Genomic DNA, 27,103 nt, shown 5'->3' with positions numbered 1-27,103 from the left:
TGTATATGAGACTCTGCTATGTGATGTTTAGAGAATGGCTTTGAATATTTTTTGTCTGTAGGCCCCAAACCTCCTGATGCAGCACCTATGAAGTCTCATCCTGATTCTGCTACACAGGCTCACTCTCTTGCTCTTGTTAAACCCCTTGTCCTTTCTGCCTTTGTTTCTTTGGAATTAAGATGATAATAATAGTAAAATCTATACTACACATGTTAAGGGATATTTCTGAAATTTCCTCTCTCCAAATTGCCCCCTGGAATCTGGGTTTCTATATTACATTTTCCTGGTTGTCAAACAGCAGCAGTCCATTTGTTTATCTGCCCTTCTTTTGGCACAGATTTTTGGATCTTGAAATCATTGCTGGCTGTGTAGAGTTTGCAACTGCTGCAGCTTTCCATAACTTTCATTATGTTTTGCTTTGACCGCCCCTCCAAAAAAATAATGCATACAAGCTATTGTGTGCATTGGAACACTGGGCATTTTTTTTCTAGCATGTGAACATGGGCACAATTGCATAAACAACCTTTTAGCTAATGGAAAGCACTGGTGCACATGAGCTATAGGAAAGTGCCCTCATTTAACCCTGAATGGATTGCTGGTGCTCATCTGTTTTCCCATTTTAAAAAGCTTTCTCGGACTTGCTAGTGTTCATCTATCCTAGGTATCCCTATCCTTAGCCCACTTTTGATACCTTTGCCTCCTCTAACCCTCTATTGCCATATTTCACAGCTTTTCAACCCATACAGCCAGAGGTGTAAATACTGAAAAAGTTGTCAAGGAGGAGCCAGCATTTATATTATCCTTGGGATTGCTTTTATGGCTGAAGGACTGTGAAAAACCTGGGGTTTATGAAGGCTTATTAATGCAATCATGTAGCATCCACAGACCTTGAGGACTGCCATATAATGGACCGCATTCCCATATGGTTTTTAAAAGAGTAATAGGTATGGCAGAATCCTGATTGGGAACGCAATAGGGACAGAGGGCTAAGACCTCCTTACAAGCCCCAGGCTTGTCCTGGTCTGGATCCAGGTCCCCCTCCCCCATGCTTGCTAGGTTTGACACACTAGAGCAGGCATCCCCAAACTTCGGCCCTCCAGATGTTTTGGACTACAATTCCCATCATCCCTGATCACTGGTCCTGTTAGCTAGGGATCATGGGAGTTGTAGACCAAAACATCTGGAGGGCCGCAGTTTGGGGATGCCTGCACTAGAGCCACAGTTTGTTTGTCTCCTTGAACATGATGCTTTCCCATGCGCTAGGCTCCCATGTCCAGTGGAAAGTCATGTAGAGATAAATCGCCATCTTGAGGCACTGAATGATGTTTCTAAAAGCCCTTTCAGCCTCAAAATGGATTAGGGTACTTTCAGCATAACGAGTAGGAAAAATGGAATCTGTCAGTGTAGTGTTCATCCCATCACTTTTCTGCACCAAGCACATAAGAGAAAGCTAAAACATTAGCTCACAGTCCAATCCAGAGAATGAGAAAATGAGATGCTGCTACACTCTGTGCTGGAGTTCTGCTCTGTTCCAAGCAAAACCCCTTGAGAGACTGAAGCTGCAATCCTAAGCATCCTGGCTTGGATGCTCTTCTCTAGCTTGACTTAACTAGGGATGGATAAATCCTTCAATTTTGGTTTCTCTCAGTGTCTCTTTCCCCCAATCCTAAATTTCATTCATCACATTTCTACATCACTTTTTGCGGTGTTTGTTTTTTAAAGAATCCTCATGAAAATAGTGTGCACTTCTCCTAATATACACAATTTTGCCTAATACACCCATTTTTGCAAGCAGTTTCTCCTAATATAATTTATAAATGTTATTTTCACTAATACGTATGTGCATTTTTATGCCCTTTCTTCCAATACACATCTTTTTGCACATTTTCAGGTTGGAGAGGAAAATTCAGAAAATATGAATTTCATAGAATAACTAAGTTTCAATTCATGTATTGTTTCAGAAAGTCTAAATTAGTTAAGTATGCATTAAAATGTAAAATGAACAAAGGGGCATTTCTGAATAAGCATGTCAGACTGTCATAAATCAGTTGTACATAGTTTCCTCTACAATGAGGGTTCCCTGAGCTGAAATAGCATTATAATATCCCATATCTGCGCTGTCTGTTGGCTCTTCTCATTCTTGTTGTACTTAAAGCTATTTGTCTACCAAAGGATGAGGAACGAACAAGCACAGATGGTCACTGGATTAGGATCTGGGTTTGCATGTTTTAAATCTTATCTTGTTTGCCTTGACAACTAATTCCAGGGTCCTCACAGATCAGGGCATAAGGACTTTGCACTTCTTTATCAACAGTGAGTTTTCAGATTAGTTTTGCTAAAAGTGCAACATTTTGCCTCTTAATATTTTTGGCTAGTATTTTCTTGCCTAGCAGGTGACAGATGTATGGATTGTTGGTTTCAGTGTTTGTGATCCGCTATTGAGCAGCAGACATTTCCCATCATTATTCTTGTTTGTGCAGCTTCTGAGACATATTTGGATATTGAAGTCCTTGATTTATCTACAGGCTGGAAACCAGAAACATATCAAGGACAGCAGGAGGTTTAGAATTTTTTTTTTCTCAAAGGCTACTTTGTCCCTGTGAAACAAAGAATAACAATGCCCACATCTAGCACTTTGGTTTCCATAGAAAAACATCTTCTGCTATCTTCCGTTATGCTTAATATTTACTCGCTACTTACTATAATTTTAAGTGATTACTTGCACCAATACATTTGGATGGTTATTTTTTAATCACTAGTTCCAATCCAGGAAACAATGATTATACCAGAAGACTGGAAATCTATTGCCATTTTATAGGAGTGCCTGCCCACCCAACACTCTCCAGCTAAGCAGATTGATTAGTGTTGATCACTACTTAGATAAAAGCATGTTTGGGAAAGGGCAATGGGGTTGAATATGACACTTGCTTCGCTTTCCCCTTGGTTTAAGGAATGTCTAGTGATGATTATTTCTTAACTGTGCCAAAGATATCAGATTCAACTTTCTCTTGTTTTGCCTCCCTTTACTGCACAACAGCAGAAGAGAAAGTTGATATGTGGAAACTTGCTTTTGCTCATATATCCTAGATTAGGGTTACCAGACGTCCCCAGTTCCCAGGGACAGTCCCCAGATTTGCAAATTTTGTCCCCGGAATGTCCCCAGATTTGCAAATCTGTCCCCAGGAAATGTGGCAGCAGCAGCCTCAGCCTCAGCAGCCCAGAGCCAGTCTGGTAGCGCAGTTGGCTCTGGTTGGCTTCAGGAGCTGCTCGCTGCCGTGGCGCCCACCATTTTCCCTCTCTATTAGTCCCCATATGATGTGTCTTGTGCACAACACATCATATGGTGACTTCTGGAGAGGAAAAATGGTGGGAGCCACGGCAGCGGGCAGCTCCTGAAGCCAGTCAGAGCCAATTGCGCTACCAGACTGGCTCCAGGCTGCTGAGGCTGCCGCTGCTACCACCACTGCCAAAGGGGAACCGGGGATGTCCCGCGTTACAGATCTCCTGACCCCTTACCCCTTTGATTTGACTGATCAAGGGAGGCTTGGGAGTCACGGCTGCCTGGCCGTTTCCCAGTGGTTTTTATTATAAAAATCTGTGCATTTGTTTCACAGGGTGCAAAAGAAGGGCTTTGCACCTTTCCTGGCAAAGAAACTGTGCACCTTGTGGCCCTTCTGGGCAACAGCCGCCTACCCGCGACTCCCGAGCCTCCCCCCCCCCCGATCTGTCAAAACAAAGGGAGAAGGGGGCAGGAGATCAGGGAAGGCTCGGGAGTCAAGGGTGGGTGGAGCGCCGCTGCCCAGTTTTTTAAGGAAACTCTGTGCATTTATGTTTCACAGGGTATGAAAGAAGGGCTTTGTACCTTTATACAATATGCATGTGTGCTTGGGCCCAGGGTCTTTTGCCTCGCAATCCCCACTACTGACTTCCTGTTGCTACTCAGTTAAAAAAAAAGTGTCCCCGGATTCATTGGAAAAAAATATGGGAACCATATCCTAGATCATACATCAGCAACTTCCAGCCCATGGGCCGGAAACGGCCAATGGAGGCTGTTTATCCGGGCCACAAGCTGCCCAGTCACTGAGCCGCCCGCTCAGCAAGTCCCCCGTGCGCTGTGCTAAACCAGTGCTGCGTGGCGACTCGTCAATGGTGCCTGCGCAGATGCTGGAAATCGCGTCTGCGCCTATGCAGACGCCGAAAATCGCTTCTGCGCAGACGTGATTTCCGGCGTCTGAGCAGCCGTAGAAGCGCGCCGGACATGGGCAGTGCGGCACCGGAAATCGATTCTGCGCATGTCCGGCCCACGGACGATAGTCTGTGCGAATGCTCTGGCCCACGGCCGGAAAACGTTGCCAACACCTGTCCTAGATCAAGTCATATATGGAGCTTCCTGGCCTTTGCCTTTGTACCACTCATTCACCAACAACCTCCATATCCCTAAATACTGAGTGAGGCTTCACCCCTGCCCAACCAACTATCTCCTTCCCTTATTACAAGTCCATTGATTCTAAGCATTCTGTGACTCAACCCTTTTCTTTTGTGGTTGCAATATTTGTGAATGCTCCATAATTCATATGCCTCAGGGAAGTGCAGTCTTTCCTCAAGAAAACTGCTTGAGCTAGGAGCTTTTCCTAGTTATGTCCCTTACACCCCTTCCAAGCTAGGTAAGATTGTGCTACTTCCTAATTAAAAGCCTGACCACAGGCCTTCCTGCAAAGAAATGGAGCATCTGATATGGCCACCCACTTATCCATATACTTCACAAATTAATCCACACGGTCCTTAAAATGCAAGCTCCAACCGCCATCTTAAGTACTGTCTTTATATTACTTGGCTACATGAATCTAGCATCTACTTGCTCTTGTCCTAAAATGTTTTTTCAGGGTTGGAAATCATCTGGAGATTTTTTTTAGGGCAAGAAGGATGGGCTTCATAAAGAAATAGCAGACTTAAAGCCATTTCAAATAGGTCTTAACTTCTTGGCCTGGCCTACAAAAAGGATAACACCATCAAACACTTGAAGACCATGGATTAGATAAATATAAGAATAGTGTCTTTGAGAAGGAAACAAGAAAGAAACATTTTCCTAATTCTTTTCCCAAGCGCTTTTCTGATTACATTAGCATAAAGGTTTTAGTTAACAGCTGATGGTGAAGCCAAAGAGAGGGAATATGGTTTACTGATGGTTCATACTGTGCTCATGCTGTTGTTGATGCTTCATTTATCACCTGCCAGGGAGGATAAAAAACCATGGGGAGAATTCTTAGGGGACACCTGCGTCATCAGAAGTGACAGTGCCCTTTCAGTGGTGGCATTACATCTCTGGAATTCTTCCCAGAGAAGGGGAGGCCGCTCCTATTGTTCTCTTTGTTTTCTTTTCAGTGGTGGCTAAATACTTTTTTTTGACCAGGCCTTTTAGATACCCTAATTTCATTGAAATTTTAACATTGGCTACATATGTATGCTTTGCCTTTCCTTGTTTAATTTTCTTTTTTGGGCGGGTGTGTAAAACATAAATCCCTCAGAAGTTTTTTTTTCCTTTTTGCTAAAGAGCGGTGATCTTAATTAAATTACATTATTAGTTAGTGAGCCCTACAGATGATCCAGGCCAAGATTTAAATCATACATTTTTCAGTCTGTAGGGTAAAAACATATGTTAACTTTGATGCTGTTGTTGTTATTTGATCTTCCTTTTCATTCATTGAGAATGAACTTTTCTCTATTTGTATGTTTATATTGTTCACTATTTGAAATATTCCATAGCTGCCAAGTTATCCCTTTTTTTAAGGGATTTTCTCTTATGCTGAATAGGCTTCCTCGCGAGAAAAGGGAAAACTTGGCAGCTATGAATATTCATATATCTTTGATATAATAAAATGCTTTAAAAATCACACGTTACATTGCTTTGCATGCTCAAGAATTAAGTCATGGTACTACAAAATAGTGTGAAAATAAAGTCAGCTCCCTTGGATTTAAATGAACAAAGTACTTTATATGAGCTTTGCATCCTGTGACTTCAAGCCTTGCTGGAAATAGATATTGTGATTGACATGCTACCTTAACACTAATTTTTTAAAGTTAAAGTGTCTAATGAAATTAATCATTGTAGCCTGAAGGAGACAGTTCAGAACTTGCTAAGAATCACATTTGTCTGAGCAGATTTTAGAACTTGCTTGGACTAATTTGCAACTGGCAAATATATCACTGTCAGCCAGTTCTGTAAAGTTTGGATTTGTAATCTTTTGAACCATCAATACAACCCAAGCATCACAGTGAAAGACTTGGGGAATAATGGAAACATTGATGCAAAGCATCTAACACCTCAGCAGTGGTTCCCTTAATAAGGATGTATTGCTGTGTCTCTCTTTTATCTAATTGTACTTAAGGTATTTGGAGTCCACCTCAGGAAGTCAGGGAGAAGTAGAGAGTACTACATTAGACCAAAACAAGAATTCTCCAAGGTGAGAAATTGGCAAGAGCTCAAACACGCACATTATTTCTTTTAACAGTTTGAATGCATATTTCCCCCCACTTAACATCTTGAGGGGGTGTAACAAGTGCTTAGGGTCAACTGCTCAAGAAATCCCACCGACTTTAGGAGTCTCCATCACAGCTTCCCTTTTTTGAAGCAAAGTAAATCTCTAGCCCTTGTTGTATGAGCTGCCCTTATTCAAGTCTCAAACCCAAGGGTTTCTGTGGACTAGGAGTAAGGCTCCTGTAGCCTGACTGCAAATAACACAATTAGAAGCTGCTTAAAGAACCACGAGCACTTGAATAAGCCCCCAGCAACCTGGCTGTTAATTTTTTTTCCCTTTAAGACTAGCATTTGTATGAGAACATTGTTTTGCACTTCTGCATGTTGTTGTCTTACTAGCTTCTTTCTTTCGTGTATTAATTTTGCTTTTATTAGATGCTGCTTGTCAGCTGCCTTGAGCAAAGTTTCTAATTTTAAATTAAATTAAATTATGCATTTTAAAATATAGCACTCTCAGAATGCCTAAATTAACACAGGAGAGTGGAGAAGGGTGTTATTAAGGAAGATAAAACCTGTTTGATGATACTTGTCACCCCACCCCTTTTTTTCTCTGCATGTCAGTAAAGGGAGGTTTCTATTTACTCTCCCGACTTCTCAGACCACTATATGGAGGGGCAATGTTGTTTCCAAGTAATTCCCTGTACTGAAATTTAAGATATATGCAATGTAAAATATACCTAGATTTTTCAGTTATTGAAAGCCACGACTGGATGTTTGACTTGTTTGTATGTAATTGTGAAATTTGGGTGATGTGTTGGGTTGCTGGATTTTCAGACAGCTCTCCACCATGTAGGAGAGGTGCACAGCACGTAAAACTACACTATACTCTTGGAGGACAATAGGACAATACAATAATGTCCATGCATATAATATCACCCATGCAAATAACCCAACATTGGAATTATTGGAAAGCAATTGGTTTTTCCTCCCAAATGCTTGCTGAAACAGCTTGGAATAAACCCTGAACTAATCACTACATGGATAAATCCTTTCTGAGTTTAATTGGACTGGAATTAAAACTGGACTGGTAAGTATGGTAGGTCTCATGTAAGCTCCCCAGACCCCGTATTTATACTCTCCTTCCACATTACCCATCAAATTTCACATGCCATATTCAGAGTTTTGCAACTTACATGCAGCTCCCTGCTCAATATTTACTAGATAAACCCTACTTTGAACCACAGTGTTTTTGTATCCGTAGTCCCATCCCAAGATCTTGATCCTCCATGGTAATAATAGAGGTATCTATTTTTCGAAAGCTGGCATGCAGTTAAAGAACAAGACACATATTTCCTCAGGAGCCATTAAGTGTCGCGAGCAGTTTGACCCTCATAAATTACAGCAGAATATGCTTTCCAGTGACCCAGAAATCTAGGCAAAAGACTTCTTTTTCCTTACCCTTCTGCAACTTCTTCTCAGTCCCACTCCAGGGCTTGAAACTCCAGGGCCATAGTAAATGTTTTAGAATACCTGTATGGCATTTAGAATAGCACAGGCCATAAGACCAGTCTGTTGCTAGCAGTGGTACTGTCTGCTTTGGAGAATTTAGTCAACATACTAAAAATGAATGTGCATTTGCAGGCACAGGGCATATATTTAAATTACAACTGCCATAGGTACCTTGATTGATTTTTACATAGAAACTTACATGCACTGCTGCCTGGGATTCCTTGTACTCGTGTGGTGCTGTTCAGATATATAAAAGCTAGTTGCATACTTCAGCTGCTGGTTATGTTCAGTTATGACCTAAATGCCACAGAGGCATATATTCTGGGCTATCTGGTTTTCTGGGCAGGAGATTTTCCTTGTTTTGGGTACTTCAGCATTCCTTTCTTCTTCCTCCTCTGCCCAATCAGTCATTGTGGGGCTAATGAGAACTGACATTTGGTCTAATTAATCTAAAAGGCTGTTGTTTAGTGTGGTCATTGGGGATAACAAGCGTCAGGGCCTATCATCTCCCTCATTCTTACGGGAATTAAAACATTGCACCATGGGTGGGTAGGAAGGAGGTGGAAAAGGGGTTTAAGTATGTACCTTTTTTTTTGCTTTTTTGTATTTTGTAAAATTAATAAAAAGTATGTACAAAAAAAAAAAACATTGCACCATGAAATTGTTTTTAGGGGGAGGGAATTAACTGCTAAATCAATGAAGGAGTAGAACAAGCAGGAGGGACTATTCTTCTATAGATGGCACAATAAACTCAAGGATTCTCTCAAAAAATTCTTTTCAATGTTGTCATGTTGTCATGAGGCCTCTTTCTTTTTAAATAACCAGCACTCCAAACATTGTCGTGGTTCTTGCCTCTCTTCTGTGAACTCACACCCCTTTACATTCAGGTGCATTCAGGTTTTGAGCATCTCTCTGAGAGAAGCAGAAAACTGGACTGGGCAGTATAATTTATGGTAGAATGCTGCCAGGGTAATGGCATCTGCGGAGTTAGGGTTGGACAGAAACATATGGCTAAAGCATTGGGATCCAAGACTGAGCTGTCTACTACCCTTTTCAATGGGTAACGTTCCAATTTTGGTCAAAATACCACCTGGGAAGGATGCAAATAACAAGTGAAATTCCTCACCAGCCCGATTGACCATTATGAGGCTTCTAGTCCTCCAGCCAACACCTGTCATGCCTAAACTCATGCTGCCAGAACTGGGGCTAGATTACCTCAGACAGATGAGTTCTGGACACTGTATCATAGTTCCACCCTCAACTTCAAGTCTGTCTCCCAAAACAGATACTTTCCATTCCTGGTATCTTTAGAAAGGAGACACAAAAACCAGCCATGGAGACCAAGGGATTTGGTTTTGCTCATGGAAGCTTATCTCCAAGTCTTGAGGTCTGAGGAGAGATGGTTTCAATACTGATTTGGGCTCTTGTAGGTTCTTTGAGTCGGGACCCAGGTGGCGCTGTGGTTAAACCACTGAGCCTAGGACTTGCCGATCAGAAGGTCGGCGGTTCAAATCCCTGTGACGGGGTGAGCTCCCGTTGCTTAGTCCCAGCTCCTGCCAACCTAGCAGTTCGAAAGCACGTCAAAATGCAAGTAGATAAATAGGAACCGCTACAGCGGGAAGGTAAATGGCATTTCCATGTGCTGCTCTGGTTTGCCAGAAGCGGCTTTGTCATGCTGGCCACATGACCTGGAAGCTGTACCCCTCGGCCAATAATGCGAGATGAGCGCGCAACCCCAGAGTCGGTCACGACTGGACCTAATGGTCAGGGGGTCCCTTTACCTTTAGGTTCTATGAGTATTCATCAAAATCACAATACACATCTCTGGACCCAAAGAATTCATCTCTCCCCCCCCCCATTTGGATGGCCTTTTAGTGAGATCCATGGCCAAAGGCAGAGGTGATTGTGAAAACCACCCCTACCTGCTTAGGGAACCAAGGCTTTGTGATAGTTTTCTCCACCTGACACAGATAATACAGAGTTTAGGCATCATCCTGGAAATGTTCCAAAAGAGAATCTTCTGTTACAGGAAGAGGTGAGCATTCTCCTTTGGAAGTCAGCGAGCTCTTTCCGTGAAATCTCCAACAGTCCTGAGTTGTCCAACTACAAGTTTACATTATAGGAGCCGTCAGCGTGGTATCTTGAACATGGTACCTGGAGCAATTGCCTGCAGCACCCACATGCATTTCTCATGTTACATCATTCTCTCTTCAGTGGTGGCTGAAGCCCTTGTATCTTGGCAGAGGGATGTGGTGACCTTGTGGACCCTGCTGGTTAGCTACCTAGGCTGATGCTACTACCTTTGTACAGCACTATAATGTAGAAAGTTCATCTCAGCTAGATGAGAAGGTTCTTAAGCAGCTATGATGAAGTTTCTAGAGCTACACTTATTGGACATCCTTTACTGTTTGCTCCACTTGACTGTTATCTGAAAAAAGACAGTTGGAGTGAAGTGCTCTTTTGGTCATTGGGGAGGGAGGACAACAGAGTCATGCCTGCTTGGAGTTGGCCCTAAAATTGTGATGTGGGTGCAGCATATCACATTTGTGCAATAACCCTCCATACTTTATTTACGGACTCTCTTTGAACTCTGCTTACCTACCGTGTTTTCCCTTTTTTAAGACACCGTCTTATAACTTTTTTTACTCAAAAAAACACACGGTGTCTTATTTTCAGGGGATGTCTTGTACCTTAAGGCCTCCTCGGAGGGGCCAGGCCACTGGCTCAGGGTGCTGCTGGGCGCTCTGCGCGGCACCAAGGCGGCAGGCTGCTGGCTCGGCGCTCCGCCCAGCGCTCCTGGATGCTCCGGGCGCTCGGCACTGCAGACCGCCGGTTCCGGCGGCGGGGGGCAGGCCTCGGGCAGCTCTCCCCCCAAAAGAAGAGGCCAGGCGCTGCAGGGCGCTCCGCTCTGCAGCCGCCGTTTCTGGCGGCGGGGGGGGGAGGCCTCGGGCAGCTCTCCCCCCAAAAGAAGAGGCCAGGCGCTGCAGGGCGCTCCGAGCGTTCGGCGCTTTGGGGCGCTCCGCTCTGCAGCCGCCGCTTCCAGCGGCGGGGGGCAGGCCTCGGGCAGCTCTCCCCCCAAAAGAAGAGGCCAGGCGCTGCAGGGCGCTCCGAGCGCTCGGCGCTTCGGAGCGCTCCACTCTGCAGCCACCGGCCTCGGGCAGCCAAACAAAAAGGGAAGAGGCCAGGCGCTGCAGGGCGCTCCATGCGTTCGCTGCAGCAACAGCAGCCGGTTCCAGGCCCCTCTGGCTGGCTGGGGCGCTCGGCGGTCTCGCATGGAGGTATGTCTTATTTTCGGGGGGTGTCTTAGATTTCACTAATGCTAAAAAATGCTGCCATGGCTTACTTTCTGACTACGTCTTAAAAAGGGGGAAACACGGTATTCCTCCATAGGCAACTTCTCCTTTTATACTCTTGCACCCTTGAAAACACACACACACACACACACACACACACACACACACACACACATGAATAAATAAATAAATAGAGTCCCAGACTTAATCAAGATCTGTGTCTGAGATACAGGTAGGTAGCCGTGTTGGTCTGAGTCGAAACAAAATAAAAAAATTTCTTCAGTAGCACCTTAAAGGCTAACTAAGTTTTTATTTTGGTATGAGCTTTCGTGTGCATGCACACTTCATGAAGGATTTTTTTAATATTTTGTGTCTGAGATAATCCACCTTCCCCTGGAAGGACATAGTTTTGTTCTGAAAAATTGGGCCTGCTTTAACCCTTTGCTTCCTGCTCCACTTCTTGCTGAATTTCATCATAAATACAACTTTCCATTTACATAATTTTACTTAAGAAAAAAACCTTTAAGTGCAGAATTATAAAGGCATCAAATAAAAAAGATAACTTCTCTGCTGCAGAATATGAGGAACTTGTTTTCCATGTGAAATTGCTCCTCCTCTTCACTATGCAATCATCACTGGAGAAAGGATTATTGTTATAGGATTATTATTATTATTAGCTGAGCAGCATAGTCAGATTATACCTTAATGCCAGCAGTGACAGCACAGAATACTTGCCAATATCAGTAATCATCCCTAAATCTTTATCAATATATCATGAAGACTCTTGTCAGGAGCCATTGGGGCTAAAATCTGGAACCTGCAGATCTAACTGGTGCTGAGCCCCAGGCTGTAGACTGGTGTTTCATCCAGCCAGAGGAGCACATTTCAAGGAACTATATTATTCTCTCTGAGCTGGTAGGGCCATAAAAGCTTCTGGCTAAATCTTGGATTTTGCCTGCGCAACAATCTGCTTGGATATGACTGCCTGATATTTTTGGCTCTCCTTTGCATGCTTCCCTGTGCTAGATTGATCTCAGCCCCATTCCCATATATTTGTGCCTTTCTCCCCAATATATGCCAAGTCCCAGTATTATGACCATGTAGCTTGATAATGACTCGGAAACTGTATAATCGTGTAAAGGTCGCTAATTGTGTTCCCAAACAAAAGTAAACCCACACACTCCTAGGGACGCATTCACTTCATGCTTTGTCGTGTCCGTCTGATCCCCTCCAGCTGTTTTTGACTACAACTCCCTTAAGCCCCAACCAGCATGGGATGATGGGAGTTGTAGTCCAAAATATCTGCAGGAAAACAGATTGGCAAGGGATGGTACAAGACAGCAAGCCCTCTCAGCAGGGATTGTGTCATCTCCTTTATGTGCTATCATAGGCTAGCAGTTGATTTGGAGTATGTAGAGATACTAAACTGCAAATTCGCCAAGAGAGGTCTGCTAGGGGGCTTGACTAGTTTAGTACGCGAATGATCAATTCAGAGACGTTCTGTATCTGTCCTGTTTACTATGCAAACCTGGTGCTCCTATAACCCTTAACGTTGGAATGTATAAATTCTAGTTTAAGGAATGAGAAGGGACATTTATAGCCTCCCAGCGTTAGGATTACACCTGAAGGAGGCAGCAGGGCTGAGTATGCTTGCAGCACCCCCCAGCACAATTTATGACACGGGGGCTAATCCCCTGAAGTGAGGCACCTCCTGTGTGTATGGAGGATTTTTGCTCATATTAGAATGCTGGAAAATGAGCTCTAAACCATGTGGAGAGCTTCCAATAGTGCAGGAACCATGAGTGCAGGAAGTTCCCCACTTCACTAGATCACCCCTCCTGAATGGGAAGGTGACAGGAACAGGAGAGACAAGAGACAGAGCTAACATGTTTATACCTCCTGCCTCCCTGACGAAACTTTATCTTGGTTAACTTCATTTCTTCCAACAGGGGTGCTGTTGGAGCCTGCCCAAGGGTGAGTGCAGGATCATGTGTGCAGGATTTCTTATCAGGGTATTGCCTCCCCTGTTACTTCTGCCACCCAACCCGAAACTTGTAATTTAACTGCACATTTTAAAAGCAGCTGAAAGTTCAGCCAGGGAAAATCCTGAGACGGAGTGACATGGATGATACCTGGTATGTACACACAAATCACCACCTTTGATTACATCAGCAACATGTTTGACTGCTTTATATGGTATACAATAAATCCTTACTATATAAACAAAGATTTACAAAATTTTAGTAGTTACACAAAAGAAGGGGATCCTTATATGCCACATCATACGGGCCGCATCACTAGTGGTGTATCACATGCAGTTTATCCAAAATAGTTCTTCAGTATGGAACGCACAGGGAAACACAGCAGTTTTCAGCTGGGAGCAGATCATCCATATATTTGCCAATACAGCTTCATCACAAAATTCATGAATAGTTATTATTTTAAATGTATTGAATGAATAGACACTTCAGTAATGTCCAACCGATAACTAAAATTGAAATTTTATTTTGTTTCCTTTAATAATACTCAGACATTTCTCTGACAAGACTTTAATGAAAGCTGAAGTGCAAATGGGAACCCTGTAGAATGTTTATAAAAATTGTACATGACATTGTTTAAAGCGCCACTAAGTACACATTGAATACTCTGTAAGTATATAGGCATAGCAGCATGCAAGTGTCATGTACCTAATGTTACAATATGCATTTTGTTCACTTAAAATTATGAAAAAGGAGTAAACAAAAAACAAAAGAAAACTGTGCTTCCATTGTCAGTGCAACATGCTTAGTTCCCCTGGGACTGGAGTAAGTGCTGAAGCTTCAGAAACATTGCCATGATTTCAGGTGTTGGTGTCAATCACACCATCGTTCTCAGCCCATTCTAGCCACCTTGCAGTTAAGCTACTCACCTGGGGCTAGGCACAATTGTGGCTTTTATTGAGGTTTTTTTTTTTTTACCAGGTCCTTTTATTTAGGCAGCCCTGGAAGACACAGAGACACAAAACACATTGTGGGCTCATAATTTTTGCATTTGTATCCTTAGGTCTGTGTTAGAATGGTCAAGTCTGCAATCCTGAAATGATTAAATTCGGATCAACCAAATAGGAAATCTGTGGGGCTACTTCAGTGGGACAGTTGGGAAAATGGAAGAATATAATATTTTTCCTGAATGCACTCATATTTACTCAAGCAAATCCTTTCCTGTGTAAAAAAAGAAGGAAGAAACAATTATAGGAGTCTTTGAACATCCTCGTTTTTGGTGAAATTATAAAGTGCATTTTGGATTTAAAAGGCTGGAAAGTAATATAGTGCATAGGTCGACTTCTTTGTTTAAAATGAATGTTGCTTTCTTACTTCTCTTCCCTAGGGAGTGTATAGCCACTAAAAGAACATGGGAACCCACTGAATTTGTACCTATACTGTTACAAGATAAATCAAACCTTTGGCATGACTATATATGCATGCATGAAAGTGTGCAATGTACAGAAAATATAATTGTAATATGTATTTACATATTATTGCCAAAAGCTCAGGTACTGGTGGAAAATATATTTTCATATAATATGGTTGGAATATCAACATTTCTAGGCAGAATCAGTATTTGTGTTTCATATTAATTGGTGCACTATTTTTTACAAACACTTTTAATTTAAACCACACTTAATTTTGAAAAAAAAAGCCTGCATTAATGCAAAGTGCAGACGTAAATATTGTGCTGAGGTAAAAGGACATGACCTTATGTAAGAGAGATTTCTCTTAGTCCTGAATCTATGTGAAGATGACTCTTAGTTGGTGTTTGCTAGTCTACTTTTTTCTGCACGTGAAATCTTCATCAGAAAAGTTTGCGTCTTTGCTTTATGGCAAATTTAAAGGACCATGAAAAAAAATTCTTTATTTGCCTTGGAACCAGAACAATGTGTAGCGTAGGGATTTTTATGCTTTCTGCACCTGCCATGTAAGAGAACTCTGTGTGAAAACTTGTTTCACTGTGACTGCACTGGAATATCAGTGTTTATTGTTTACTGTACTTTTTCCTTCCTTTCTGTGCATTTTGTTTTGGGAACAGGACTGACATTTGGAAAGAATAAGCAGAGGTTTTCTTGTCTGTTTCAAGATTTTAAAAAATGTGCCATGCCTGTCAGAGAAAATAGATTAATTATAATTTCTGTACTAGTGCTTTATCATTTCAATTACTTATAAATGAACTTCACCAATTCTTGCTATCTAAACAGCCTGCTTGGCAATCCTTGCTTCACGAGTGGATATTCAGCTATGGTCTTGTAAAAATATTAAGATGAAAGAGTATTAGTTGAATCGGCTAGAATAAAAATGTTTTCATCCACTCTGTTGGCTCCTGCTGTAGCCTCTCACCTAGAAATCCACTGTAGTTTTTACCTCTGAATAAGAGCTTACCTATGTTAACTTAAGTGCTTAAAACATTATTAGATATTTGTTCATTTACATATCTTCTTTCTCCAGAAAAGCAAAGAAGGATTTTGAAAGGGGTTTAAGAGAAAGGATCTGAACTAAGCTACTAGCTCATGCTGTCAGATGATATATAATGAAACTATTTTGGAGTTTTAGAACAATTATATTGGGGTGGGGACTCAAACTAAAATGTATTGCTGACATGTACGTGATAAATGAATTGTCTGAAGTCCAGTTTAAGAATAACTTCAAAAGACTAGAAAGGAATATTTCTAAACTTCCAATAAATTTATATAATCAGGGAAGAAACATGAAAATGAAGCAAATACTGATCTTTTAAGTCATTAAGTGAAACTTAAATAACTCTACTGTTAAAAAGTGTTTGAGCCCCTTTTAAGTTAGATGTAACTAGCAAAGCTGATGAGTTAAAGGGTATAAATAAATCCAGCATAGATAAAATTTCAGGAAACATTTGACCCCTCAGCTCCTCACATCATCTTTATTTTCCTCCTTTGTGACAAGAGCAAAGAGATCATTGGGACAAGACTTTTTAAATAAAAGCTAGTTCCTTAAAGACCCTGAGAAAATGTTTGTAATGTTTTTGCTTATTACAGCTATCAGTACTTGATTTTTTTCTGTTTTTGTTCTATATTTTTTGTTATGTAAATACTGTATTATATTTTAAGGTGGAAAGACTTCATTCTCAAGTAATTTGATAATTTATGTCTGTACCATACTTTTCAGGGCTCACATGAAGTACAGGTTATGTTCATTATAGTTATTCTCAAATATTCTGGTTAATGTAAGCAACCCAGGGTTTGCTTAGCAAGCAGTGTCTCTGGAAAATGCAACTAGCAGCAAAGGAATATAGTTTTAACAAGAAGTGACTCCCATAAATGTCAGTGTCAATGGTTGTGGTGTAGATTCATGCTAGAGGTGTGCAGATTATCCCCCATGTTTTCATATATCCGTTGGGAAATCCATTGTGTCTCATGGATTTTTAAAAAGAAACTTTTCAAACTAATGCACATTATATCAGTGCGTGTGCATTTTTTAGCTGTGGGTGAGAGTGTACATTTGAGCTCAAATAGAAATGCATATTCTATTGAGAGTAACTGATGTGATCTCCAGTGAATAGTTACACAATCTGATGTACCTTCATCATCAGGGCCGGCTCCAGGGGTAGGCTGGGCGGCGCAGGGCGCCAGGGCACCAGGGCACCAGGGCGGGGGCGCCGGAGCGATCTCCACACCACTGCGCCAGGGCGCACGACATGCTTGAGACGGCCCTGTTCATCATCTCCTAGTTTGCCCAAGAGTGTGAGCATCAAACTGCTGATTATATTTTTGTCTGATGGAAAGTTTTTTAAAAAAATCACCAATATCTGCACTGAAAATTGAATCTGGTAGTGTAACACAACATACAGAGATCTATTGAAAAATCAAGAAGGAAAATGGAAATTAAAAGACTACGAAGAAATTAAAGAACATTTTCAGAGTTGGTTGCATTATAGACAGTTAACTGAGATGTTCAAGGAGGATTAAAAAAAAAGAGTTTAATTATACAATCTCCAAAAGGAGATTTCAAAAGGAGGTTATAGAAGAAGAAGTGAAGCTATTGAAGAAAGCATACAGTATTCTGTTAAAATGGGAAACGAAGGACGAAGAGGTCAAATCAGTCATGATTAAATGTGCGCAAGATATAGGACACAATACACAATTTGAGGATTGGGAAAAATTGTGGAAGGTAGATTTGAAATTTACTGATTGTTCTCTTTTGAAGGAAAACTACATGAAAATGATGTACAGATGGTATGTCACACCAGAAAAAATGGCAAAAATGTATAAAACCAGGTCAAACACGTTGGAAATGTAAAGAAAAAGAAGGTACTTTATATGTGGTGGGGATAAAGAGAAGTCAAATAATTCTGGGAGATGATATATAATGAATTGAAAAAGTTGTTTAAAATGACATTTGTAAAAACAACAACCCAGAAGCATTATTGTTAGGGATTCTAGGACAAGACCTGCCAAGGAAAATAAAGAACTTATTTATGTATGCTACAACAGTGGCAAAAGTCTTGTTAGCACAAAGATGGGAGAATGAGGAAATCCCAATGAATGAACAATGGCAAGAAAAACTGATGAGTTATGTGGAGTTGGCAAAACTAACATACAAACTACATGAGAAGGACAACTGTGACCTCAAAGAAGAATGGGAACTTTTTACAAACTATTTAAAAAGACAGCAAAAGGATTTGGACTCCTTGGCAGGTTTTGAATAAACACCCACAATTTATTAGTAGAACATATGATAGATAAGGTAATGATATGTACAATTTTATAACATGCAGAAAACAATATGTACAAGTCCTTAGAGGGTGGGGGAGGGAGGAAAGGGCGGGGGAATTGTAATTGGCTATGTTATTGGTAATTTGTATTGTTTAAAAATTCTTTTTCTTCAATAGAAATATTTTTTTAAAAAAATTGCACAACTGAAAGTGGAATGAATGGCTTGGCCAATAATGATAGTGCTTCGCAGAGAAGGAAAGCTATAGTTGGAGAGGCTCAGGAGCTTTGCAGTGTTCAATTTAACAATATTTCTTGTGTCTGTGATTGTTCTGTGTTATCTCACTACTTTCAATGCATTGCTTTTGGAAGGGTATGATGGAAAAAATGACGAGATGAAAAGGATCAATGATATAAAATTTCATGTTTGGAAAAAAGTTAACTTTATCATTAAAGGCATCCTTTGTGGTTTGATGGAAGCATTTTGTACTCACAATGTAAGATCACCTGACGTTATTGGGAAATAAATAGCAGAAATTCCAGGTGAGGTGCTTCAGTGAAATAGGGGTCAGGAGAATGCAGTTCTCTCTGTGGCTCTCTTTCCATTGCTCAAGCTAAAAATACCAGGGCAAATGGCAATACTTTTCAACATCTTAGCATGCAAGGCTCCCTCAAGGAAGATAAAAAGAGCAACCTTGTACTGTTGGGCTAGAAATAGATTACTGAGCAGCGTTCCCAGACAGAGTGCTGGCAGCAGAGCTATTAGCAGAATTGAAGTCTTTGCCCCAAAGGTGTTTGGAAGGAGCCCTATGGGATCCATAGAAGAAGACGAGAGACAAAATAGAGTGGTAGTTGGGTTTCAAGGAAAATACGGCTTACAATAAATTAAAGATTATTTGGAAGTGGCTGGGAATATACACATATTTAAAGACAAATGGTCACTATGCGTTTTTATAGACCATTCTTGAATCTGCAAACCCATCTCCTTCCTTGTAAAATAATCAAAATGCATATTATAAATACATGGTTTTCCAATATCCATACAGAGAAAGTACAAGATACTTACATGTGAGTACACTGTAGTCACCTATATTTTTGCATAGTTTTTAGTGTGTACTTTGTGCCACTTAACCCAAAGTATTACTCGGGTTATTTCTGTTTAAAACAGCTTGTTTACAGAGCTTTTGAGTAGCTGTTTGTTTTTGTTTTGTTTTTTGTATTTGGTATGTTCTTTTTTTTTAAAAAAAAAAATACCAGTTCTAATGAATGAGAAGCTAAGATCCTTGGAGGAATCAAGGAAAGTTTTGGAGAACATTGTAGTGTGCCCATGACAATTCTTTTTAACTCCATATTTTTAAGTTTATCAGAATTACCTTAGCTCAACAGAGAGGTAAAGTTAAGAGTTATGTTATCCTTTTGGTAACACTTTATAATAAGTGGCACTAAATTACACTATAACTGATGTTACATGGAAGCACATGTAACCACACGGTCAAGATCAAAATACCTAATGTACATTTGCGTACATGGTAACTCCAGTGCTTTTACAATCATAAATTAAATAAGCTCCTGTCCTTTCTTCTCACTGAGAGATGTTTCTAGGTAGGTAGATAATCCTATATCATGAAGAACATATTCAAAAAGTCCACTTTCCTGGTTTATATAGGGGAAAAAACCAACTGTTTTCCTCCTGTATCTTTTATAGGAGGAATCTCAGCACAAGATGATCTGCCTTCCATAAATGTGAACAAAATGGTAGGTGTACCCAGTTCATTTCTGAGCCTCTTATCATATATATTTCTTAAACCTCTTCTTGGATTTGCTAATAACTAAGAATGAAAGAAGATGCACCCATATACTATGAGATGCCACATTCTATTATTTAAAAATAATGATGATAATGATAGCAAAATAAAATAACTACCATAATATTGAAGATAAAATTGGCAATAACTTGATAACATTTGACTGATGATGAGAACTGTCATGTTCCACATTTCCCATGGGGCTTTCATCATTCATGCCTGTCAATTACTGTAAATTAAGCAATAATTTCTATTGACCTTTGGTGTCTTACTCCCAGTGTATTCATCTAAACCAGGGGTTCTCAAACTAGGATCAAATGTATACGAACAAAAAAACCTTATCAGATAATATGACTAGAAATCGGGCATATCTGTAAACCCTATGAATGTGTGTTGCTCTTGTGGCCTTATTCACCAATACTGGATGCCCGACTTGTGGAAAAGATGGTCTTCTACCCCTTTATATAGCTGACAATTTATAGTATATAGCAAGCTGGAGGTCAGCCAAGAAGAACAAATGATACCATGAAACCAGTCACCTCCCAGCCATTTATACCAAACCTTGAGAACAATGATGCGATCCTTCCCCCAGCTCTTTGCTCTGGTTGGCTTCTCCTTCTCCAATCTCTATTGGTCAAAAAGGCACTGAATAGGGAGCAGAATTAATTTGGAATCTGCTCAGGTGCTAGTGCAAAATCCACACAGATCCATGCATACTGGTGCAAAGAATCTTTGTGGCAGCACTGCCAGAATTATAGCTCAGTGTATAAGAGATTTTACATTGGATTGTTGAACCCCGTTGAGTTAAAAACTGTAATAAAATTATGCCTGTATTAAGAAAATTATCGGTATCTGTATTTAGTACACCCTGGTACAATATTGCTAGTACTTGTGCTAAAGTCAAAGACAGGCCTAGGACTTTATATTAAAACTATGTTTAGTTTATGGAATGTTTATTTTGTTAGAGACTAGATGGTCACTATTCTGTTTCAAAAGTCAAAGAAAAAGTTTGAGAACCTCTGATTTAACTGGATGAATGCAGATGATTGAAAGTGATGGCAGGCCCGAATTATCCTCTTACTGTGCTTAACACTGCATTATGTACTTCCATGTTCCTTTTTGGCCTGTTGTAAAATACATCTCAAGGTGCAAGGTAGAATATTTATTCTAAAAAAATTGATTGCAACGGAGTGCACAAGAAAAAGTTAACAGTCCAATTCCTATCTACTATTGCAAAGTTCCACTGCTTTCCTTTTGCTACACCGACAAGACACTTTGGGATGGTTACATCTAAAGATGCCCCAATGCTTGAAAAATTTCACTTCACAGTGATGAAGAGGTGGGTCATGTAAGCAGCATTTCTATATCATTTAAGCAAAATGGAATTTACAAAAGAATGTATTAATGTGCAAATACAGCACTAATTGACATGTGACTTTAGTAAACAGTCCTAATGCAGCAAGGCATTTAAGCGCAGAGCTAAGTGCTTTGCTGGCCTTGACATTAGTTCCATAAATCAGTTTCTGAAGTTACAGCTAACTGCTGTGACAAACACCTTTTCTTCCCAGTAGTAGCAAGCTTATTTCCTTTTGCCAGTTTTGTTTTAAAAAATGTACTCTTTGAACAACTTGACTATGTTGTAAACCTATACTAGTATCAATGTGTCTAGTAACTCCTACCTGATTCTCTCAAACTACCATACTAGATTAGCATTATTATTGCATTTTCCCCGCACAGATGATCTGGAGTGAACGGTAAAAACAAGCATGCAATCACATCAATGCAGACGTATTTCTTTAAAATGTCATACTGTATATGATTTATTATGTTAACACTCAACCACATCATATTATTTATGTTCTGTATACTTTGAAAAAGTGCTGCTTGATTGATGGTCTCTCTTTTTCTCTCTCATAGAAATTAACAAGGTAAATGTTCTTTTTCCAACAAAAAACAATTTAAAAACTACTATTGTCCTTAAAAGGTGTATACTCTTCTGATAAATAATCTGACACGACACCTTTGATTTCCATTTAATGTGACACATGATGTCATATTTAAATGCTACCCTCCCTCCTCCCCTCTCCCCCCACGCAAAAAATAAATCCCAGGAGATAATCCTTTACAATAGGCCATTATGCTTTTAGACTTCACCAGTAATAGCATCCATATAGAAATCTTATTTATTTTAAGGTGCAGCACTTAGGAGATGAACAGCAATTGCTACTGATTTGAATCTTCTGACATGGGACCAGTAAGCGCATCTGGTGATGTTTCACGTTTTTTTTCTGGAAGAGGAATCAAGCCAATCAGCTTATTTTATGGTAGATTTAGAATTTGTGACTATCTTTTGAAGATGTCATTTTGCCCCACATTTTGAGAGCAATCTCAAAAAGAGGTCTTTACTGTGGAGCTAAAAGCATGGCAGATATTCTCTATCATTCACCGTGACATAAGTTTGTACCTCACAAAATGCATAGACAGGAATTTAATATAAAGAATTAGTCCATTTACCGTATACACAAAACATAGAGCTTTTTGTTGTAACACTTTGTTGTTTGTGTTTTGGCAAATCCAACATTGATAAGCAGCTCTGGAACTGCCAAATTATATATTGAAAATTTTAGCAACTTAATCATTAATCATTAATGTGGTTGGAATTTAAAACCTGAGGCTGTGCACTGGTTGTTAGCTTAAAACTACCTTTCCATATAACATTGTGCTTCCATTGTATAACAAAGAAAAAGAAAAACCTGGAACTAGAAAAGTTTGCTGCTGAACAGTGCTAGGACATACAGACAAAAGTACTAATACATGTTATCTACTCAGAATATTAATTTAAGTCATATCTAAAGGAATATAATGGACATTAGAAAATGCTTACTTGTGACTGACTTACCTACAGCCCCAAAAGTTAAATATGTATCAAATAATGTTTAATTGGATTTATTATATGCACTATATACAGATACTAAAATGCCTTGCAATTGTGCCCCATGAACATGTCCAATTTGAGAAGGCAGGTGAGCCCACGTGAATCAAATAAATTAAATTAAAACCAGAAATTACAGAAATAGATAACGGAAGTCTTTATGATCCTAAATGCAGTAAAAGAGCGGGACAAACATTTTCAAAATGGAGCTACATCATCCATCTCTGTGGATTCTGTATAGACAAACGGCATGATGTGGTTACCACCCAGACGTTGCTTTAGTACCAATGTGCCATTAAAATAAAAGGTCTGTTCATACCCCTTTGCTATCATTTGCAAACACACAAGAAATTATACTAGAATGCTTTTCAGTTGGTGTTTCCTAGGGCATAATGTTTCAAAACTAGGCTGCTTTTTTGAATTATAGACATATATAAAACATTCTTTGTAAACCTCTAATCTTACTTGTAATGTTTTATGTAAGTACATTGAGGTCCTCACCTTCAGAACAGTTGCTATGAAAATGGCCTGGTGCAATACCGGTAAGGACCATGATAAAATAAAACCAAAAAGAAATGCTATATAACATTTTGTTTTTAAAAAATGTAGAAAAACTGAACAGATGATGATTAAAGTTGTTAAGGCTGTATATTCAAGCACTGTATGTTAAGAGAGCAATGGATATGATGATTTAGGCAATAAGAAATGACCTGTGTTATGAATGGTATAACAATTAAAGGGGAAAAAACGCTGTCCATGGCTGATTGTTGGTATAAACTGGCTACTGAAAGCATTTGTGTACATTAATAAAGGTAGCAAAAAATGATGGGGGAAAATTAATTCTGAAAGATGAGAGCCAATTTTCTCCAGCAGTCAGCCTGGTGAGTAATACTCAGAGAACCTAAGTCTGCATCTATATGAAATATTCCTTCTTCTCTTCTGCATTGACTTGGCTGCCTTCTGCATTGATAATGGCTGTATCCGCATCAGGTGCATCTTCAGCTCCTTTAGCTTCATTTGTTAAATATGTCCCTGCAGGAAACAATGGGATTAAAAGAAAAATGTTAGCAGCTTTGATACTTTTCCAGTGTGGTTCTCTAACGAATCCTGGTGAGGTTCAGGATGTATGTCATTGCACTACTGTAGAATGAACTTTTGCAGCATGCATGCTATTCCATTTTGGGAAAGAAGCGATTGTGACCCATGGCCTTTCTAGGATGCTAAGTTCACACAGACAGTAAAAAGAGCATGTTGCACTAAGATCTGTCAAGGACACATTAACAATAAGCTTTGGGGGGAAATGCCTCAAAATGATTATTTTGCTCCTTTGTTATATAGAAGCTATAATTCAGCCAAATAGTACATGCTGCGATTTCAAAATTAGCACATCAAATCTGATTTACTTTTAGTTGGACAATGTTAATTGTGCATAGCTTTTTGATTGAAATAAAGAGTTTAAAGACAACCAACACAAAATGCACTATGCCCTTCAATAGCTACGCTAGGTTTGCCCACTTACTTCATTGGCCACTTACATTGGGAATAGTAAACCTGAGACACTATTCCTAATTTTCTGTGCCAATATAAAATGCCTGCATTGCTGCTCCTACCTCCTGCTTTCTTCCTTTAACACTGACACAATAGAGGGTTTCTATTGTAAAGATTTATTTGCTACTACAGCAAATCTTGGATCTGTGCAGCAACATACTCAGTGATGTCTGAAAAAGCCAATTTTTACAGAATGGAAAAGCCTGGTTATTTCAGAGCTGGGATATGCGTGTGGACCTCCTGTATTAGTTGAACACAGGTGTCATGTTTTCCAGTACACTGATCAAATGACATACCTTATACATGGTATAAAAATTAAAAGGAAACATTCTTGATTAGCTTGTATGAATTAGCTAAGGAAATGGTCTTGGCCTAGATAGCAAGCAGCTTTATCTTACACAGTATTCTGATTATCAGGTGGACAAGGGAACACACTTCAGTAGGTGCTTATTGCAAATTACATGAACAGTTCTATTAATGCAGGTTATGATTAAAAGACAGTGGGAAGATGTTGCAGAAAAATGAGAATATAGCAATGACCATATTGGTTTTTTTGCACTTTAAAAAAACACATAATCAAAAAAACATAATGTGTGCTTGGACTGGATATATGTGGATAAGATAGGGCAGCCATATGTATATATGCCCAGCCCATTCATATATTTCTGTATTACTTTTAAACACATACTTACTAAAAAGCATTTCTAAACCATTTAATATTTAAAAATCTCTAAGCAGTAAAGAAATATAGATATAAAACCAACAACAGTATCATAAAGAAAAACCTGATACCCAACTTAAAATCAACAGTGAAATGGCATTATAAAAAAAAAAAACAGAACAAAGGACGGAATTGAGTAATAGCAGTGTTCCATTTTATGGGTTAGGGGAAGCCTGGACAAAAGGTATGTCTTTATAGCATGTCTGAAGTAACTGATGCATAACACTTCACATATGGCAGAGGGAAGGACATTCTACAATTCAGGGACAAGGGTGGGAAATGCCCGTTTTCATGTTACCACTCTGTGATATTGTGTAGGGTGCAATGGCAGCTTGAGTAGAATGTCCCCAGATTATCTAAGGGATTTTGCAGGTGTATACAGGGGCAAGTGATCTTTAAGATGGCCTGGACCCACATAGTTCAAAGCTTTATATATTAGTAACAAGACCCTGAACATGGCCAAGTAAGTGACTGACAAGCAGGGCAGTTCCCTCAGCACAGGTGTAATATCTGCTCACCCAGGGGCTCCACTAATAACCTGGCTGCATTGTTCTGCACCAACTGTGGCTTCCATTCCAGTCGCAAGGGAAGTCCCATGTCGAGCTAATTTCAGTAGTCAATTAAGAGGTGGCCAACACATGAATCATGGTGGTCAGACTATCCAATAAAAATACATGGCATACCAGCCTAAGTTGATAACTGGCGCTTGTTTCACACAGAGGCATACCTGCTCCTTCAGAGGGAGTGCTACTCCCTTCAGAACTGAGAAAGTCCCCAACACCGGGGAACTGCTCACCCATAGAGTCTCTGTCTTACTGGGATTCAATTTCAGTTTGTTGGCCCTCATCCACGCATTGGTTCAAAACAGTCACAGCCTTTCCCGATTCAGATGTTAACATGCCCCAACTCTCTTAATGCCGTGACATGAGGCAAAGGAGGACATGGGGGAAAGATGCATAGCCTTCCTCCCTTGCCTTGCCATATCGCGCAGTGCTCAGTTGTTTGAAGAAAAGAAAAGCAACAGATTCCATTAAGGAAAGAGAGGATGGGGAAAGGGAGGGGGCTTATTCCAATCACCTGCTTGCTTTTCATGTAATAAGTAGGTCCAACCTGCCCTGCTTTAGATGCATAAATAGATGGTGGCTGCTTCATCGTACCTATTTCCTCTCTAAATCACCCAGGGAGAAAAATCCCCAAAATGTACATGCCCATTTTGCACCACTCCCCCCCCCCCAAGGCTTTAAAATGACTGTTACGGTGCCAGAATTTAATGGTCAGGATCTTTCCTGTCTTGAGGGTTGAAAAAAATGCATTTTTGAGACCCAGCAGTTCACAACTGTCTATCTTATCTGTTTGTCTGCCTATTTATATAGAATTTTTATCTTACAAACTCATTAAACTAAGGTACAGTGGGGGTCTGTTGCATGACACAGAATCCCAAACGCCTGGTTCCCTGAGTCACAGACACCCTGTGTGACCTTGGGCAAATTGCTAAATGTTATTTTGCCACAGTTAATCCAGCTGTAAAATTGGGTAAAAATCAGGACCTCACTAAAAAACAACAACAAACAAACAAACAAACAAACTTGATGCTGTAACATCAGAGCTGAGTTTTCCTGGGGTCTAGAAGAGTTTCTTTTTTAAAAAAAATGTTGCAGGGTAAAACTAATCACTAGGAAATATTGCTACAAAAGGTGACTGCACTGTGATTAAATCTAGCCTACCTTTATGTCTTGCCAGATATCGACCAAGCAGAATTATAGAACATAGTGTGACAAAAACAACTACAGCAACTATCCCTCCTATAACAGCGTGGTCCGTTGCGTCCTTTTCAGCCATAGCATTGGGGTCTAGGGGAAAAAAATGACAGTATAACATATTATTCTGATATGCTGAAAAATGAAAATATCCAGATGATAAGGTATAAAACAATTCTCTCTCCCCACCCCCACAAAAAAGTCATTTTAGAAATATTTACAAGAGTTATTTCAGTCCATTTCCTACTAGCTTATCAGCAATACAGCACTGCTTGTATTCCCAGAGACTTAAAGCCCTGAGGACGTCACAGTATGAAAGGGAGTGGGAATCTTAAGCAGACAGTACTA

The 27,103-nt window shown here is 40.0% G+C and overlaps 1 protein-coding gene and 1 long non-coding RNA gene across 5 annotated transcripts in view; one reads left to right on the top strand and one right to left on the bottom strand.

Annotated features, from left to right (window-relative positions):
- LOC148685964 (uncharacterized) overlaps positions 1-22,126 on the top strand; it is a 42,688-nt gene extending 20,562 nt beyond the window's left edge. The window contains exons 2-3 of the long non-coding RNA XR_015949624.1: positions 19,698-19,747; positions 21,991-22,126. This is a non-coding gene — a long non-coding RNA (uncharacterized LOC148685964). The remainder of the gene's footprint in view (positions 1-19,697; positions 19,748-21,990) is intronic.
- CADM2 (cell adhesion molecule 2) overlaps positions 21,589-27,103 on the bottom strand; it is a 370,367-nt gene continuing 364,852 nt past the window's right edge. For all 4 annotated transcript variants that reach the window (XM_088667995.1, XM_088667996.1, XM_035116024.3 and 1 more), the window contains 2 exons: positions 26,723-26,848; positions 21,589-23,761 (listed from right to left, as the gene is read on the bottom strand). In XM_088667995.1, coding sequence (XP_088524121.1) covers positions 23,643-23,761; positions 26,723-26,848 — 245 coding nt within the window. In that variant the 3' untranslated portion in view covers positions 21,589-23,642. The remainder of the gene's footprint in view (positions 23,762-26,722; positions 26,849-27,103) is intronic.

Source organism: Zootoca vivipara, chromosome 4 (genome assembly GCF_965207765.1).
Source record: "Zootoca vivipara chromosome 4, rZooViv2.hap1.1, whole genome shotgun sequence".
In the NCBI taxonomy this organism is placed as follows: Eukaryota; Metazoa; Chordata; class Lepidosauria; order Squamata; family Lacertidae; genus Zootoca; species Zootoca vivipara.
Note: the sequence above shows the minus strand (reverse complement) of the source record. Positions and strands in the feature narration are given on the sequence as shown.